The sequence below is a fragment of the Pleurodeles waltl genome, chromosome 10 (genome assembly GCF_031143425.1).
Source record: "Pleurodeles waltl isolate 20211129_DDA chromosome 10, aPleWal1.hap1.20221129, whole genome shotgun sequence".
NCBI classification, from domain to species: Eukaryota; Metazoa; Chordata; class Amphibia; order Caudata; family Salamandridae; genus Pleurodeles; species Pleurodeles waltl.
The window spans coordinates 438,047,063-438,067,294 of NC_090449.1; the positions used below are offsets into that span (position 1 = coordinate 438,047,063).

At 44.2% G+C, this 20,232-nt stretch overlaps 1 protein-coding gene and 1 pseudogene across 3 annotated transcripts in view; one reads left to right on the forward strand and one right to left on the reverse strand.

Annotated features, from left to right (window-relative positions):
• The window catches only part of SMIM22 (small integral membrane protein 22), a 296,435-nt gene that overhangs the window by 55,974 nt on the left and 220,229 nt on the right, over window positions 1–20,232 (reverse strand). For all 3 annotated transcript variants that reach the window (XM_069210700.1, XM_069210702.1, XM_069210701.1), the window contains exon 3: window positions 9,367–9,449. In XM_069210700.1, coding sequence (XP_069066801.1) covers window positions 9,367–9,449 — 83 coding nt within the window. The remainder of the gene's footprint in view (window positions 1–9,366; window positions 9,450–20,232) is intronic.
• On the forward strand, window positions 1,857–1,965 carry LOC138262540 (5S ribosomal RNA; annotated as a pseudogene).

Genomic DNA, 20,232 nt, shown 5'->3' on the forward strand with positions numbered 1-20,232 from the left:
TTCAGGGACCAGGGAAAAAGTGAACAAGGGGCTTTGTGCAATCAGTGTATTCCTGGATGGAAAGGTTGTGAGGCCTCCACTGTGATATTTTTAAAGGAGCTCTTAATTCAACAGATCTCATGAATAAAAAGATTTAAACCTAAAAAGAATTCAGATTGTGCACGTCCACTTTCTAAAAGGTCACTACTAGCAGGTGCTCCATTCACACAGCAAAAACAACAAAGAATCCAATAACTGAAACAGTGAGGTCCTATATCTGTATTATGTGTGTGTAATAAGAGAGGGGCTAGAACATGATGAGTCTAGAGGTAACAAACTATCGAGGGTCCCTGGTATGATAAGTAGCCCATCCAGGGAGAAATACGTGAGTACAAGAAAAAAGAAAATGAGCTACAACCAATATTCAATACTATCCAAATAATATACAAAACAGAAAAACAATAAAATAAATTAAAAAATGATATTTATTACATATGTATGTACATGAAAACAAGCGAAGGTATCTAAATTGTACAAATATACAAATATTGCACAGGGAAGTAAACAAATACCGATCAAAATGATCTATAAGTACATACACGTATAGAAACATTTATTGACAGAAACAAAGTGCCACACAAGACAAGACAGTGAAAATAATAAAACCATAACAGTTGACAAATATACAGCTCTATATTTCATAATTACATTTAAATACAATTGAATATGTACAAATTCACTTTTCGGAGCCGTAATAACGCTCACAGCGATATCATCCTATTATTCCAATCATAGTTATGTCTCAATCTTATTTAATAATAACTCAGAAGAAAAGAAAATGTTGGCACTATTGTCCTCTTTTAGTTTGGCTTCCGTAATTCGCGCACAGAGGACATTTGCTAATTATAAGATGGAAGGGCTATGATGTATGAAAGTTATATGAAGGATGCCCTGATATATCCCTTATCAAAGAGATTATTGCGGAGTTTTTGTGAATCGACGTTCACAAAATTGTTTGAATTGTTCCTGTCAATAAATGTCAATTTTTTCGGATAATCAAATATCCATAAAAGAAAAATCACATAAAAAACATTTAAAAACATATAAAATACAAGATAAAACACGATTTATCACACCCAAAATAAGAGCCAAACTAAGATAGCTGAATAGTCGCTACATGTTTGACATGGACATCTCAATCATGAAGCACAGTACATCGACCAGAACAGCCGCTCTGAGAAACAAGCATTTGCAATGCAACAGGTCTCGCATTTCTCCGAGTTAGAGTTATTAGCAGTTGTAAACTCCCAACCGGACTTTTCTTGCCACATTAAACCTATCGGCAAAAGTGCAATTATCTACGTAACAGGCAAAAGTGCGATCAACTATGTAACAGGGTCGATGTCATGCAAAGCGCTCGACTTTTGCCAAGCGAGATCGCGCTGCGAAAAAAGATAAAAAGTAGTCCACAAACGGAACGGAAAACAACGAGCCTCACGTTTCAGTACTTCGTCACTGCGCTCGAGGAGGGCTAACCACCGGAAAAGGCATGACGTATGGATGCCTTCCACTAATGAAAGCAAGCAGATTTTGAAAGGCAAGCCCACGAACCAATGAAAGACACTGACGTGACATGGGCGGGGCTCCGAGCCCTTTTCTAACTACTAATGCTTCTTGCAACCGAAATGCATGCGCAAGCGCATGCGACGCAGGCTCGACCCTAAAAATGGTGTTCCATGAGGGTTGGGGCATTGGGCCTCCGGCACTGAGCGCATGTCCGACTTCCCAGGGGGAGCCTGTGCAGGTGCAATTAAGAGCAGCAGGTTCCGGGCGGTGGGCTTGGTGAGCAGAAGAGCGCTGAAACTGCAGCTTTTCCTGCCTACGGTCATACCACCCTGAATGCGCCTGATCTCGGAAACTAAGCAGGGTCGGGCCTGGTTAGTACTTGGATGGGAGACTGCCTGGGAATACCAGGTGCTGTAGGCATTTTGCCTCTCGCAGACACTAGGTGCTGCACGTCTTAGCTCAATTACTCAGCTTCCTCGCTAATTTCATTTTCCACTTTTTATTTCCTGCACTCTTTTTTTTCCTGTCTTAAAAAAAGAAATAAAAAAGAACAGCAATAACACTAAAATACACACTTTAAAAAGGAAAGCTTACAATTATTCTGCACTATACACTCGCCCCAAGCTGAAGAAAACATTTGCTCCACAACGGGCAAAGGGATCCCAAGCTAAGGCTTTGCTTTCTTGCGGTAAGCATATGTGTGAGGTCTTAAGACCAGATCTCACTTCTTGTGTTGTAATTTTCTGTTAGGTCATGGGTTGTGATGCCACTACCTGTGATTCCAGGTGCGATTTCACACGCTGTGGTGTCATGTGCCGTGATGTCATTTGCATAGTGTCTAACTTGGTCAGTTTCCCCACTTATTTTCTTTAAGACTTGTGCCATGAATAAGCCTTAGCCCCCAAGAAATAGTGCTTGAGCCCACTATTGGCAACCAAATGGAAAAAATGAGCACAGCGTGTCGGAAATGTGATAAAAGGATGATGATGTATTCGGTGTGGAAGAATGAAATGAGTTGCAGACACTAGTGTAACAGTCCAAAAGCAGAGCATTCCAGAAACAGGGAATAAAAAGAAGAAAGGTGCGTACAATTTGAGTTGTTGTAAAAGCATTCCAAAGCATTTTCCGGCATTTCATGGCACTGTAACAGGTGTCATTAGCTCAACGATCCATTTATCGACCACAGAAAGAATGGGTGAGCAGGGCGTGTGGAGAATAAAACCTGTTCAACATAGGAAAACATCCCAGCAGAGAGAACATTACTCACTGTTGCATCATAACCATTAAACTACAGACCTCTGTCTCTTTCAGTTTCACTTGTATTGTAAGAAGGGGCATTATTTAGCATGTTGTTTGAGAAAGGATTCCATGCTGAAAGATCTGATTTTTTCAACAACTCCTAAATACTTTCTGTGGGACCCTGGTTTGACAAAAGTAAAGAAAAGACTGGCCACCCTCTGCCTGTAAGGCATGGCGAATATGTTGCAGATGGCACTTACAGAGTGACAGAGCCTCTCCATTAAGTGAAAAAAGTGCAATAAGAGGGCTTGGCTTCCCGTTTATTTCTGGATTTGTTAAGGTTGTGTAGAAGAGTTATTTCTCCCAGCCAGAGTGAATGGAGGTGTCGCCACTCAGTGGGATAACGAAGAGAGAACTACTGCATAACAGCAACTAATCATCCTTGGGAGGAGAGAATGAACGCTGCCATTCAGAAGCAGCGTCTCCCCTGGTGACTCATCCTTGTCATGCCCTAAGGAGGGGTCCAAGGAGGCGCACCACATGCTGTGTCAGGTCAGGGTTGTCCATTGTAATTGAGTGTGTGAGAGGGGCCGTCTGATAGTCGTGCTAGGTTGGGGAGGGGCTGCTGCAGCGTGTGAAGATGAGAGAATCTGACGTAACCCAGGGCATTTTAAATAGAGGAGTTAACGAGCATTTTCAATGCACAGGTCAAGCATTTGCTCGAGTTCGAGCTATTACCGTTGTAAACTTCTAACTGGACTTTTCTTGCCACACAAATGAAAAGAAAAAAAAACGCAGCGCGATCGCGCTGCGTTTTCTTTCATTTGTGTGGCAAGAAAAGTCAGGTTAGGAGTTTACAAAGCTGGGGGTGGAGTGGGGGAATGCAACGCTCTCGTGTTTGCTCGAGTTAGAGCTCCTAGCGTTGTAAATTACTGAGTGGACTTTTCTTGCCACACAGACTGATAATAAAGAGAGCGAGGGCGAGCTGGCCCTGGAAAAGCCCCCCTCTGCTGTTTGTTTATGTTTACAGAGGGAACTGGTAAGGAGGAGGGACTGAACAAGCACCCACACTGTTGAGGTGAAACAGGCAAATGCCCCCAAAAAGTCCTTTACAGAAGAGATAAACAGGACATAGCGCAATTACACAGTACTTTGTGCTGCTCCCAAAGTGAAAAAAGGCAGGACAAAGAGGCAGAACTGACCACTAGCAAGCAAGGATTTTTGAAGGACACTGCAACTAACAAATCAAAATGCTGGAACTCACTCTATTGTATACTTTAGTATACAGCAGGCTGAACGCTAACACTCGACCTAAAAAGCCTACATGTAGGCGTGTCTCAGCGTCCGGCATTTGCAAGCAAGAAACTGAAGACCGTCCTGAAATCCCTAATACTGAGTTTTTGATGGGCGGAAATAAAAAGTGCTTTGTATATCTCAGAATTTTTTTTACAAAAAAGTGCAAAGAGCTACATGGTCTGACTAGAGCTCCCATCACAAGGACAGGGGCACAAATCAAGGTTCATTTGGAAGCCCAGTGGAAAGCATAATAAGTACTTTAGTGTGCCGGCCCTAAACTGAAACAGCAAACTCCGTTCCCAGCGCCCCCCCTTGCTGTAAATAAACAGCTGGTAGACTAGCTTTCTGAAACCCTATTCCGATAAGTTGCCACAGTTGACTTCCCCCCATCCTCATTCAATCTTGCGTAGTTCTCAAAATGAAAGAGTTTTCTGCACAAATGTTTTGTTTACATTTGCATTATTTTCAGGGTCTGCGAAGATATGTTGTAAACCAATCTTTCCAAAGACAGACTCCACAATGGCTAACTATGGGATTTGGTGACCCCTCTCACACTCAAGAAAAAACTATGATGATATCCCTAGTTAAAGTGGATTCTCCAATTCTCCATGCTGCTAACAACAGTAATGCACAGTGTATTCTAAGGTAGCCTTTTATGTATGATAAGCCCAGTTCTTTGTGGCAGATCACATAAGAAGATGATATACAGACCAACAGCATCTTCCTACAAAACCGTTTTTCTTCAGTCTGAATAGCATCACAATTAGTGTTACCCCATATCTAAGCTCCATATTTTGCGATAGGAGTATACATTGAGGGGCTTATTTACAAGAGTATCACTTCTCATAAGGGAAAAAGTGATGCACCAGCGGCGCAAGGGGCTTGTAAATAAGCCCCTGTGTTTTATAAAAATGCAGCAAAGGGCTAAGGGTGCCCCCTCCAGGTGGCTGGGGTAGGTTACATAATGATCCAACCAACCTAGACAACTTATACCTAATCTGAGTGATATGAGGCATCCAAGATCCTGATGTAGCAAAAGTGACCACTAAGTAGGAAAAAGTGCTGTGCATCTTCAACTGCTAGTGCCTACAGAAGTAGTTGCTAATCCATTACTCAAAGGGGCACATGCTATGATATAGGATTTGGCAAAATTAGGGCCACATTACAACTTTGGCAGATGGGATACTCCATCACAAATGTGACGGTTATCCCTCCCACCGTTTTACAAGTTCTATAGGATATAATGGAACTTGTAATACAGCGAACAGGATATCTGTCAGGTTTGTGACGGAGTATCTCATCCGCCAAGGTCGTAATCAGACCCTTAGTCTGTAAACCACTGTACCCATGAAGTCCACAAAGGCATGCACCAACAGACGTAGGGCTTTTGACATTTGTGCCATCAGAGTGGCATCATCTGCGTAAAGGAGAGAAGGGAGCAATAGTCCTTTGATTTTGGATGTCTGGAGTAGCAGCAACTAAAAAAGGGTGGAACTTAATATTGTGTAAAATGGATAAAAGAGGGGCCAAAACACACGCTTGTCTCACCCCATGAAATTCTTATGTCATTGGACACCTTTCTATCCATGTTAATTCTCACTCTGGCTTTCATGTCTCCGTGCAATTATGCAAAAAAGTGCACCAGTGCTTTGTCCATCCCATAAGGGATAAGGTTTCCCCACAGTTGGGAGCGAATGACACAAACATGGAGGTCAGGTCCATAAATGCCAAGTATATGGGGTATCGATTAGCAACAGTATATTTACCAATAATCAATGACAAATTAACACATTGCTCAACAGTCTCCACCCGATTTCTAAAGCTGTACCAGCAAGAGTATAAAACAGACATATCCTGTATCCTCCCTTTAATTCTGTTAGAAAGTATCCTTCCTAAAGTTTTGCCCTCACGACCATTCCACATGTCCGCAGAACTACAACCGTTGGTAGATCATTCTTGCACCTCGCTGCCAAAACGTGGAACACTCTCCCCACCCACCTGTGCCAGACCAAACACCTACTTACCTTCAGGAAACTTCTCAAGACCTGGCTGTTCGAGCAGTAGCAGCATCCCCTCCCCCCTTTCCCAGCACCTTGAGACCCTCACGGGTGAGTAGTGCGCTTTACAAATTCCTGATTGATTGATTGACAGATGTGTCTATTAAGTAATTGGCCCTGTAACAGCCGGGATGAGAGTGATCTCCTTTCTTAAAGATGGGCACAATGATGAAGGTTTTCCAAGAGTCAGGTAGTGGGGAATTAGCAATATTATTAAAAACAGGTTAATAAAAGTGCCCAAAATTCCAAATTGCACTTTATGATTGATTGGTACTTCATTTGGGTGGGCGAGCTTACCACAGATACTCTGGCTAATAGCATCCTCTCCTTCCCTCAGGGTTACCTGAGAAATTATTGGTATCAAGAAAAGACTTAGGCCCGTATTTATACTTTTTGACGCTAAACTACGCTAACGCAGTTTAGCGTCAAAAAATTTTGCGCCGGCTAACGCCATTCTGAAGCGCCATGCGGGCGCCGTATTTATTGAATGGCGTTAGCCGGCGCAAGCAGACCGGCGCTGCCTGGTGTGCGTGGAAAAAAACCACGTACACCAGGCAGCGCCGGCGTAGGGAAAAATGGCGCTAGGGCGTCTTAAAAATGGTGCAAGTCAGGTTGACGCAAAAAATCGCCTCCACCCGATTTGCGCCATTTTTAACGACGCCCAGACGCCATTTACATGACTCCTGTCTTAGTAAAGACAGGAGTCATGCCCCCTTGCCCAATGGCCATGCCCAGGGGACTTATGTCCCCTGGGCATGGTCATTGGGCATTGAGGCATGTAGGGGGGCACAAATCAGGCCCCCCTATGCCACAAAAAAATATAATTTTTTTATTTTTTTATACTTACCTGAACTTACCTGAATGTCCCTGGGGTGGGTCCCTCCATCCTTGGATGTCCTCCTGGGGTGGGCAAGGGTGATAGGGGGGGTCCCTGGGGGCATGGGAGGGCAGCTGTGGGCTCATCTTGAGCCCACAGGTCCCTTAACGCCTGCCCTGACCCAGGCGTTAAAAAGTGGCGCAAATGCGGGGTTTTCTGCCCCGCCAACTCCCGGGCGTGATTTTTGCCCGGGAGTATAAATACGACGCATTTGCGTCGCAGTCATTTTTTTGGACGGGAACGCCTACCTTGCATCTCATTAACGCAAGGAAGGCGTTCACGCAAAAAAATGACGCTATTTACTCATACTTTGGCGCTAGACGCGTCTAGCGCCAAAGTATAAATATGGCGTTAGTTTTGCGACGAATTTGCGTCGAAAAAAACGACGCTAATTCGGCGCAAACGGAGTATAAATATGCCCCTGTATTTGTAGTCAGAATTGTAAAGTTTGTCAGAGGTTTTGGTCTATCAACTCTTGGGGGTTGGTGCCTAGAAATGGTGTATTTTTCTTTATGTCTCATTTCTGTGGGTAAAGATATGTTGGTAGCTTTTGTTGGACAGCACTAACATCTATGGACTTAGGGGCATATTTATACTCTGTTTGCGCCGGAATTGCGTTGTTTTTTTTGACGCAATTCCGACGCAAAACTAACTCCATATTTATACTTTGGCGTTAGACGCGTCTAGCGCCAAAGTCCATGGAGTTTGCGTCATTTTTTAGCGTGGACACCTACTTTGCGTTAATGAGATGCAAGGTAGGCGTTCCCGTCTAAACAATTGACTCCGAGGCATGTGCGCCGTATTTACACTCCCAGGCAAAATTCACGCCCGGGAGTGGGCGGGTCAAAAAAAATGACGTACGGCCGCTTTTGCGCCGTTTTTTAGCGCCTGGAAAAGGCAGGCGTTAAGGGACCTGTGGGCTCTGAAGGAGCCCAGAGGTGCCCTCCCATGCCCCCAGGGACACCCCCTGTCACCCTTGCCCACCCCAGGAGGACACCCAAGGCTGGAGGGACCCATCCCAGGGACATTAAGGTAAGTTCAGGTAAGTCATTTTTTTTTTTTTTTTTGTGGCATAGGGGGGCCTGATTTGTGCCCCCCTACATGCCACTATGCCCAATGACCATGCCCAGGGGACAGAAGTCCCCTGGGCATGGCCATTGGGCAAGGGGGCATGACTCCTGTCTTTGCTAAGACAGGAGTCATTTCTATGGGGGTTGGGAGTCGGAAAAAATGGCGCAAATCGGGTTGAGGCGAAAAATTTGCCTCAACCTGACTTGCCCCATTTTTTGGCGCCCAAGCTCCATATCCCCCTACGCCGGCGCTGCCTGGTGTACGTCGTTTTTTTCCACGCACACCAGGCAGCGCCGGCGGCTAGCGCTGGCTAACGTCATTGATTAAATACGGCGCCCGCATGGCGCTTCAGAATGGCGTTAGCCGGCGCTAATTTTTTTGACGCAAAACTGCGTTAGCGCAGTTTTGCGTCAAAAAGTATAAATATGGCCCTTAGATCTTTTGGGAGGTTTTACATGGTCCTTTCAAGTATTTAATATTTCTGAGCCTTTGAACAGTATGCCCGCTCAATCTTTCACCAATGTCTTCTGGGCATATGTTATCTGTGGATTGGCTTTTCTTTATATCTCTCTTATTTCTGTATGATGGAATGTCATGAGATATGTTCAGTGGCATTCTTTACTGCTGTGATACAGCGGATGTCTTCAGAAGTTTTCTTTAGTTGTCTTTACTTCTGTGGTGTAGGGTTTTCTAGAGAAATTTAGTTTTAATTTAGTCCTGTATTTGCCTAATAATGCATGCAGATGTGGCAAGCAGTGCCAGCTTTGTTCTGGCTGAACATTTATTTTAGAAACCCTTCTGGATGTGTAGTGGGAATGACTCAGAATCAAACCTCTCACTGTTCATCCCACCGAACCTGGGCAGATTGCTATCTCCTGACTGTGCCTCTGTTGACCACTCCATTTCACAGTTACCTATTTTTGCCCTATCTAATCTACAGCCAAGCATTTCAATGTCAGAAGACAATTTATTACACTACCACATAAACACATTTTCAGCGTACCCTTATGTTGACTTTCATACGTTAAGGGCAAAGATGGGCAAAAGTTACATTTAACACAACATTTGTTGGAAAAATGCACACTGTTCAAGTGTTGCTTTGTTTTAACATGTAAAGACGGTGGGTTAACGTAATGTTGTGTGATTTCAGTAGGATGCAACACACTGATTGAGATAAAAGGATACATTTTAAGGTTTGCAGGACGCTGTGGACCTGTGAGGCAGGATGGAAGCTAAATAGGAGAGTTGATTCCATGAGGTGTGTCCAGGCAGCAGACTTACCGTCTGATGAGAAGATTCACAGTCACAGCAGCAGCAACAACAGCAACGGATGAGAACCAGGATAATCATCAGCAAGACAGCTCCTGCAGCAGAAGCAAGTGAGAAGTCCGTGAAGGCAGCTTATCAGCGGGGTTTGGGTCAATATCTGCAGTGAAAGTTACTACCCACAGTGTGACATTGCACATAGAGCTCCTCTTCACCAAGGAAAACCCTGTCCCCGATCCTTCTAGTGCTTGGGAGACTCTTTATTGCACTCCACTACGAAAGTCCTTGAGGCTCGGGCATTCCAATAACATATGAAGGAGAGTACCCTTCTGATTACAGCCCCCCAGACACCGACTGTCGAGATGCATGTCATGGCAGGGAATCTGGTATAATATGGTCTGTGGAGAATTTTCCGTTGTATTAGTCGAAATCCTGCTTTAATGGACATTTCGTCTGGATTTCTATGTGCTGTTCCCCAGTCACTGTTTTCTAGTTTTCCCATTTCTGTCAAAGCCATCAACGGGAGCTGGCTGTTATGAGCAACATAGATTAAGCCAGGAATATTGCATGTTAGTGTAGTGGGACACCCAGGGTCCTAAATTCCAATGCGTTCTTGTTAGCAATCTTCTGTGTGGGTATGATGCAGCCCCATAAAATATGCCAGACTTGTATATAGCAGAGGTACCGGTTGCCAGTCAATTCGTACTTCTGATGAAGGTCTAGGAAAGGTATTATCACTGTTGTGCTCCAGGTAACCCCCAGTTCAGAAATGCCCAGCAGGTCCCACTTTCTCTACCTCTCTACCTCTCTCAGCACCACTATTGTGGCTAAAGAGTGGTCTCCAGTGTCAGTGTATAGTATGAACCCAGTTTCCTAACCGCTCGCCTACATATTTTGACCACCACTTCTATCTGGTGGGGAGGCTATCCAATCTTTCTTTGTTATAAAGACATCTCACACAGCTAAGCGGGCGGTTGCCCGTCTGTCTGCCATCAGTGAGGGTTCCCTCTGGTCAGCAAAGGCCCGATCATTGACCACAGTTAACTGGGATGCCCAATAATACAGACACACAACTAGTAGTGCTATTCCTCCCTCTGAGGACTTCCTGGTGAGCCCTGACAGTGCTATCCATGGCATGCCATCATCCCAGAGCAGCAGTCTGGTTTTCACCTCCACCAATTAGAAGAAGTGCCCCAGGACCTCAAATACAGAGCTCTGCAATGGAGAGAGAAATTTAGGTAGGTATATTTTTTTGTACAGTGCTGCCCGACCCAGCAGTGACGGCAGCAGCCGGCACCACAGGGTCACATCACATCGATAGCCCTCGAGAAGACTACCCAAGTTACATTTGTAAAATACTTTCCAGTCCATCGTGACTTACATCCCATGATATGTAACCCTTTTCATCCCAGGGTATCAGGCACTGTAGATCCCCTGCACTGCCACGCTGTCAACTGATATGCTACAGATATTCCCCAGTTAATATGGAAATCAGAGTAATCCCCGAATGTCCCTAAGATTTCTAGGTCCGCATGATGGATTCCTGCGGCTTGACCAAATATAACAGGATGTCATCTACATAGAGTGAAGTGACATTTTCCTAGTCATGATTCAAGGCATCCCAGTGGATCCAACTGGCCACCTGCTCTATTGCTATTGTAAACAGCAAGGATGAGAGGGGGCCTCCCCGACAGGTATCCCTCCCTGGTGTAAATTTGCCAGAGTGTGTTTCATTAACCTGAACCCTCACTGTCAGTCAGGTATATAGTAAGTGCACCCAGGTCCTGAAGGAGGGCCAAAGTCTATCCATTCCAACAATGCATCAGATAGGGCCATTCAATTGAGTCAAACACTTTTTCTCCATCTAATGCCAGCAGTATTGCTGGCTCAGCTGGCCCTTTTCTCTGGCCAGGCAGCCAAACAGTCATTGTAGGTTGTGTCTGGTTGATAAGTATAACATAAAGCACGATTGTCAGCCTCAACTAGTGTGTGGATAACCTGCATGAGTCGGTTAACCCGTACATACGCTAACACTTTCATTTCAATATTGAGACGTGAGATCAGCCTGTATGAGGCACATCAATCTGGCGGGTTTCCCAGGTTATGGATGTGCGTTATAATCACCTGGCAAATATCATTGGAAGCCACCCTTGTCTTTATCTCCGTGGAGCATGGCGTGAATGGGCTTTACCACCTTGCTCTAAACACATTTAAGAAATTCTAGCAGAAAGCTGTTAGGGCCTTGAGCTTTTCCTCTCTTGATTTGGGATACAGCTTCTGGTATTTCCCCCGCTTGTATATCCCCCTATAAGAGTTTCCCTTCCTACCCTCCCAGTCGGGGGACTGGTAGATTCCCAATGAAGGATGCCTGCCGATCCACCTTTGGTTCATCAGTGTGTCATGTACACAAGCCAGTCAGGAAATCGGCGAAGTCCTGCCTGATAACTTTGTCAGTTGTCACCAATACACCTCTCTTCTCATATACCTGCTGTACCCACCTCTATGCCTCCCACTTTGTGCGATCCAGGCAGTAGTTTTACGGCATTGTTCATTACCTCATAGTTTGTACTGTTTGGTTTTATATAATGCCTATGCCTGTTGCATTGCTAGGTTCCTTTAGTCCTCCCTGGTTGTCTCCATCTGCGCTGCCAAATCTACTTTGGAGGATTCTGCCATTTCCATTCCCCATGCAAGTAATTTCCCCTCTAACTCCAACATTCCCGCTCCTGGTACATCTGCTTCCCAGAGGTGTGTAAAATTGGTTGTCCCCTCACCACCTTTTTGTACACTTCCCACAATGCAACTTCTGAAATTACCTTTCCCATTTTTTGTCCCCTAAAATAGTTGTCTTTTATGTCCAGTATGAAATGTCGCATCCCTCACTTAGTCAATTCATAGGGGTCAAATTTCCATCCTGCCATTGGTCTGAGTGTACTGTGACCCAGGATCAGGACTGCGGGCGAGTGGACTGAGATGCTCCTTGGAAGACACCTTGTGTTGTGGCATTACCCCACCTGTTGAGCCAGGACCAAAAAGTAATTCAAGCAGGACATGGAGCACATCTGGTTGGATGCTGTGAGCACTGGCAGGTGTGTCGATGTGAGAGTCTCCAGAAAAACTCTGGGTAATTTTACGGGTATTATGAGATATGAAGAGTGAAATTAAAGGATTTAATAGAAAATGAATATGTACACAGTATGATTTATTGAATTTACAGGAAACAAATGTTAAATTAGGAAAAATTGTATAGGTTGTAATGTTATGGATTTATCACCTAGTGTCTTTACAATGAGCAGTAAAAATGGCGACCAGCTTGTTGACAAAGGCACTTCATGCCGAAACGCATTCTTTCTGAAGCTGTAAATAAAGTGCTTGCCTTTAAACTCACACTGAGTGCTTCACTTTGTTGTAAGAAAAGGAAAAAAGTGTGTTATTAAGAAGCCGTGGCGTGGCGTCATACAGGCACCACCAACACTTTGGATGCCGACCGGCAGCGCAGACATTTAAGCAGTGAAAATATATATATATGGGTGGGTGTGGGTTTTTGAGGGGCAAGGGTAATTTTAGGATTTAGGATGACTGCGGGTTTTTGGGTGGCAAGGGTTTTTTAGGGTTTAGGCTAAATGTGGATTTTTGGGAGGCAAGGGTATTTTTAGGGTGGGTATGAGTTTTTGGGTGGCAAGGGTATTTTTAGGGTTTATGGTGGGTTGGGTTTGAGTTTTTGGGTGGGAGCTTGGGTGTGGGTTTTTAGGTGCGAACTGTGCCCACTGGGTGGGAGCGGTGCCCATTGTTTGGAAGTTTTTTGCCCACTCGGGCACAATCACGTTGTTCAGGGTGTATTTTGTTCAACGAAGTCTGAATTGCATCTTTATTTACAGTAAGTTGTGCTCATTATTTAATTGCATGCTATTTTGCCCACTTAGACGCTATTGAGTTGTTTTAAGTGAATTCAGTCCAGCAGAATTTTGAGTTGTATTGTATTGCATATTTATTTATCTTATGATTCATTTTGTATATTATAGATTGGATGAATTTATTGAATTTTCTCAATCATATATTATGAAGTCCATAATAAGCTTTGCCATGCTTGCAATGGTAGAGGGTACATTACAAAATGGTCTTGTTCGTTTTCGCTGTTTACGTTTCTTTGAACTATGTGTAATTGACTTGACATTCTTTACCCATGACCTGTGACCAAGGCTACAGCTGAAACGTATTGGGAGGAGCCATATCTTGAATGAAGGTTATTGTGCAGCACTGGAGAGTAGGAGTATTCCCTGGTATGTATGTATGCATGTATATGGTGTGTATATATATATATATATATATATATATATATATATATATATATATATATATATATATACTGTCATCAGTAGTTATAAGTAGAACCTAGTTTCCACCTAGTTTCCACCACTGAAAAAGTGTTTTTTTACTTGTCTATATCTTTGGCATGGTTTGACAAATCTTCATGAAATCTCTCAAAAGACAAAGTGCCCTCTAGAATCTTGTCGTTCATGGATAGTTTCAGGGTGATCCGTCAAACAGGGGCAGAGAAAAAGGGGGGGAGTAAAAAAAAGTGCATTTCTCATTTTAATTCCATCTGAACTGAATTACACCAAATTTGGCAGGAAGGTAGCTCTTCGTCCAGAAAGAGTGCTTTTTGTTATTTAGTGTAAATCCATTCAATACTTTATCATATATTTAATTAAATCCAAATTTGTATATCTAGGGTTGCAAAGAATTCACAAACACTGCCAATCTTGTGCTGAGATTTGTTTTTGATTGAGGCTAAAAAGCATTTTTCTTTAAATATTTTCAAATATTAAATCAACTATTATGTATGTGGGGGGTGCGCAGCTCCCCACAGCCTGGGGACTGCCATCTCCCCGGGGTAATCAATATAATATATGCGGGGTCCCCTCTTGGAGCCAACCAGGGCTAGCTCCTGCTATCTTCCGAGGTGCACACCCTCGGGAGGTAACTGTTTATTTTTGCTTGGTGGGAGCTGACAACTCCCGCCAAGCAAAATGAAACATAACTTTGCTTTCAACAAGTATGCGCTGTTAAACAGCTCCCGCTTGCTGAAGCGGAGTTTTTATATCTTCCTCTGCATGCAACTATGCATGCAGGGAAAGAGATAAAAACGTAGCTCCTGCTATTTAAAGCGGCTCCCTGCTTGCAGGAGCAATGCCAGCTCCACCCGCGGTCCTGTCCTGTCACCAAAAATCTTGCTTGTGTGCCACTTTGAAGTCATTCTATGGAGAGACGATTGCAATTACAATACCAATAGTCTCTCCAAAAGACTGACTTCAAAGTGGCACACAAGTAAGATGTTTAGTTGGCATGTTATATTTACATTTTGATGCACAGTATATCAGAGTCATGTCTGGCCTACTGGTGAAGCTCTTGAACTGTCAGTGAGTAGGTTGAAGGTTCGAATCCTGGTATCTCATGGCAGTGTATCTGTTTATTTACTAGCATTTTGAATGTTAAACATTCCTAGTAATGGAACATTTATGTCTTTTTCCCCATCACCGTCTTTGGCTTTAATGTCATAGATAGATGTCTGGACACTGCACATTAAGGAATCATCAGTGGCTTAGTGGTTAAGGTCTCAGACCCTCACATAGAAGGTTGAGGGTTCCAGTCTAGGTGTGTCATTTGTCATTTCTCCGCTTTCAATTATTTTCAACTTTAAAAATTTACTTACAGAAATGTTATCTCACTCTTATTACTTCTCAAATATATTTTATTATATTCATCAGAACATTTCTCATTGTATGTATCGTGGGGTTGGGCTAACCCCTGCAGCGCACCACGAAGTCCATATGTGATACAGGGGTGGATGATTATAGAGCGTTGGCCGCAAGGTCTGGCTGCAGGCCAGGCCCTGCAGCCAGCCACGCCACTCAAGGCCAAAGGCTGTGTAGGATGCAGGGTTGGGTGGTTGCTGGACCTGTGGTCAACCCCCAGCACGCACGGCGACGTCTGGAATAATGTATAGTAATTAAAATTACTTTACGTTTGAAAAACCACAGAAAATTACTGAAAAAAAATGTTACAGGGATGTTATGGTTAGGAAACAGAATTGAAAAAAACACAGAAATTCACTTTAAAAAAAACAAAGTTTACAGGGACGGTATAGTTACGTTCTGAATTTACTTGCACAAAACCACAGAAGTTAAGCAGTTATAGTTATTTCAAATATCTATAACTCGCACACTAAGGTAACTATAGCTTGCACCCTCCCCATGTACTGCTAATTACCCCAGATATTACAGCACTCATGAAAACTTTCATAACATCATTAAAAATATCAAAGAAACATCAGCAGTTAAATTATTGAAGAGAAAACTGTGCATGGCAGGGGCGTGAGTTATAGTTACCTGAAATAACTAACTATAACTGTTAAATTTCTATTGTTTTGTGTGAGTAAATTCAAAACCTAACTCTAATGTCCCCCACGTTTAATTAGTTGTTATCCCCAGGAAGATGGCAGTCCCTGGAGCTCTGTGTGGGCCCCCCTCCAAAAGGCCTGGCCCATCCGGGGGCTGCATTTAAAGACGGACCAGAGCCCGTCAACATTTTTTTTTAAAGAGCTTTTTTGCTCTGGGAGGTCCCTAGGGGACGCCAGCACCAGAGTAAGGGTTCAGGGAGTCCTACCCTGGCCCCTTTTCTTTTTTTAATCTTTTTTTCAGGGTCTCAGCTGAAGCTGAGTCCCAAGATGGCTGGCAACACTTCCTGGTTGAAGTTTTAGCAGCCAATCAGATCTCAGCATGAGATCGGGAGGGTTCAATGAGCCTTCGCCTCCCTATATATACAAATTCGTTTTTTCTTAAATTTCTCAAAATCTACTGAATGGATTTGCACCAAATACCAAAAAGGGTACTTTCTGGACCAAGAGCTACCTTTTTGCAAAACTGGTTAATTCCGCTGAGTGGTTCAGATGCTATTCCTGTTCAAATTCCCTATGGAAAAATGCATGGGGAAAAAGCGTTTTGGGACCCCCCTTTTTCTCAGCCCCCGCTTGATGGATCACCCAAAACTTTAGATAGAGATGCTGAAGTGACGCAGCCCCGGGGACCGCCACTTCCCGGAGCTCATTTTAAATAATAAAGGGGGTCGTTTATGGACCACCCAGTCCCGGGGACCGCCACCTCCCTGGGGCCAGTTTAATATGCTATGGGGCAGCCACAGGCACCGCCACCTCACCAGGGTAAAAACCAGGGCACCCAGTCCCTCCCTGCAGCCCTGGAGACCACCACCTCCTTGGGGCAGAGATAGCAGTAAATGCGTGTGGGGGGGGGGGTCATGTGCCCCCCACTGTGCAGCCCCGGGGACCACCATCTCCCCAGGGAAAATATTTAGTGCTGTGGGGGGGGGTGCACTGCCCTCCCTCCGCAACCCTGGGGACCACCACCTCCCCAGGGCTAAAATACACTAATGAGGGGGGGTCTGTTTCAGACCCTCAGCCCCGGGGACCACCACCTCCCCAGGGCAATACTCATTGGAGGGGAGACCGCTCGGACACCCCCTTACCCCCAGGAGATAATGATGGCCCTGGGGACAGACACTCTCCAGGGCTGGATCCTGCTTTGTCCTAGGGGGCCCACCCCGGGACATAGCTGTTTGCTTGATGGGAGCTGAGAGCTCCCACCAATCAAAAGCAAACGAAGTCTGCTTTCAACAAGGAGGAGCTGTCAAACAGCTCCTGCTGCAGAAAGCAGAGTTTTCATCTGTTTCCCTGCACGCAAATATGCATGGAGGGAAACAGATTCAAACATTGCTCCCACAAGCAGCTCCCTGCTTGTGGAAGCAGTGCCCGCTCCCACAGGATGCGGGGAGCTGGCTAGGACCCCGGGGGCCTTGAGGCTCCTATGTGGTCCTGTCACTCTCTCTCTGTCTCTTCCATCCCATCCATAATCCAAGATTCTCATTGCAATGGTCTCTTCATACAACAACTTTATAGTGTCACACTAGCAAGATGTTTGGTATGAATGTTATAGTTACGTTTGGATGCAAAGCAGAACAGAGTCACTTCTGGCCTAATGGTCAAGGTCATGTGCTGTCACTAAGAAGGTTGAAGGTTCAAATCCTTGTATTGCTTGGCAGTGTGTTTGTTTATTTTCTAGTGTTTTCACTGTTAAACATTACTAGGGATGGAACATTGAAGTCTTTTTACCCTCAAAATCTGTGGATTGAATGGCTTAGCTATGTCTGGACACTGCACAGGAAGGAGTCACCTCTGGCCTAGTGGTTAAGGTCTCGGACATGCACACTAAAGGTTAAGGGGTTCTAGTCTAGGTGAGTCTGTGGTCATTTCCTGCTTTAGTTTCTTTCCAACTATAAATATGTAAGTTACATACTGAAAGGTGATCTCACTCTTTTTAACTGAAAAAAACATTTTTCTTTACAGTTTGTCCGGAAATATCTAATTCTAAGTATATCATTCATCAAAGCCTAAATCAATCTCTCTCTCCCTTTCCCTCTCTCAATCTCTCCCTTTCCTTCTCTCTCTCAGGGTTAGGTGGTTAGGAGGGTTAGCCGCAGGGACTGGCCACAGGCCAGGCCCCAAGGCCAAACCTACCACATATGGCCAAAGGCCGTGCGCAGTGCAAGGGTGGGTGGTTAGAGGGGGTTGGCCCCGGGGCCTAGTCGCAGGCCAGGCCCTGCTGCCAGCTGCTGCCACTTGGATTAACATATAGTAATGAAAATTACTAGATGTTTAAAAAAAAAAACATAGAAATTCACTGAAAAAAACAAAGGTTACAGGGACGTGCCCTAAGGTAATTATAACTCAGGCCCTTGCCATGCACTGCTAAGTACCCCACAAGTTACGGCATTTATGACATCTTTCATAACATCATTCATAATATCGATGTAATATTTGCAGTAGAATTTTTGACAAAAAAACTGTGCACAGCAGAGGCACGAGTTATAGTTACCTTAGGGCAGAGCTTAATTTATGCTTGTTCTTTCCGGTGCTGAGCACCGCCACTTATTTTTGAGGGCCGGGGCTTATTCTTCTGCCTAAAGCATTTGCTGTGAGCAAAAGACACATATGGGAAAGACAGAGGAAGGGAAACACGAAAAAGCTTCACAAAGGGAGAAAGTAGAAAGCTGCAAGAGTGAGCTGTCGGGCAGGCAGTGGCTTTATATGGATTGAATAGGCCCGAGATGGCTTCAGGATTACTACGCCTCAGTATTCCGTGTTCCCACATTTAATTGCAGCAGCCGCATGTTTATGAGGAGGGTTTTGGGCACCGGCACGTTTTTATTTACAAATTAAGCACTGCCTTAGGGCACAAGTTATTGTTAATTGAGATAACTCTAACAGGTGAATGTTCATGGTTTTGTACGTTTAAAAAGCGAGCCTAACTATAACATCATAACATCCCTGTAACCTTTGTTTTTTTTCAGTGAATATATGAAATGTGAAATGGCTTCAACTGCAATCCCATTATGGACTGATTCAAATTCCTTACAGGGATTCCTCTAAATTGTAGCAACAGTATTTTTCTGACCTATCTCTCCGGCCCCCAGTAACCTCCATGGCATAACCCCTGATTGATCGACTATTGAGTCCACCACTAATGATCCAACATTACTTTTGCTCTCTTTATCACAACATTTCCTTCATTAATTACTTGGGCTCATGCTGATTTGAGTCCCGGTTATGATCCCACATTTCTAGTGGACAATAATGACGGACATGTGCAAATGAAATTAACTTGTAATACAGGGGCTGTATTTACCATGGTGGGCAGTGGCATTTTAACGTGGAGAGGCGTCAACAGGAAAGGGAATATTTTAACCCAGTGACAGGCACAGTGAGATAACAACAATGTTTGTCTGCTCAATGCCAAAGCTCTCAATCGTGGCTCATTAACAGTGTTTTGTTTATAACGAGCTATGATTGAACCAGGATTAAGAGCTCTGGTGTTCAGGCTGAAGGCAATGTGAGTTTCTCACAGTGCTGGTCAATGTGTCAAAAAGGTAAACATAAAGGTGAAAAAAAATAATAATACTTACTCACACATCCTTGGTTTTCTTTTCTTCTGCAGTCCCAGTGTGAGTCCCAGAGTCTCAGCCAACTACCCTCTACCAATCCAGACGTGGCTCTCATGCTGCTGATAATGTTTAGCATCAGTAGAGAAGCACCAGGATTGGTTGGAGCAGGCAAGCTGAATGCTCCTTTAGGCACTGGGAGTGCGTGCCTGCTCTCTAAACCTCTCCAACTTGTGCTTAGAGAGCTGGATAAAGTGTGCATGTCAGGCTGGTTGTTGCAAGGCAGCCGGCCTGCGTGATGTGCACTTTAAACTGGAGTGGGCACCAGTCCTCGTCCCCTACTGCCTATCAGCAGCAGTGGCCCTGCCCCACCCCCAAACTCTGCTCGGGCTTGAACAGTGAACAATATTTTTATTCATGTTTGCTGCGCTCGCAGCAGGAAGGCAGCACTCCTCTGCGTTGCACATTGATGTAACCTAGTAGTAATACTCACATCATCATATTCACATAGAAGTATCACAATTGCTACCACCTTTTCACACCTTACTGAAATTCTTTTTTGTGATCAATGTTCGTTAACATTTCAAGTTTATTTTTATCATTAAACCTAACTTTTTTTTCAAAATCCCCCCTTTACTCCAACACATTGTAAGCATAGGGATCACTGTTATTCATATTTCTTCAGCAAGAGACCAGTTCCAGTAGTGTTAAACTTATCAGTAACATCCTAATTTGAATGCAGATGGAAGTATTCTGCAAAAGGAAAGCGCTCATTCTTTTCATGACTCTCTCAATGCTCTGTTCATTGTTCTCCACTACACTCCCTTCTATGAAGCTCTCTTACTCCGTCTTCCTTCACACACTACCTCT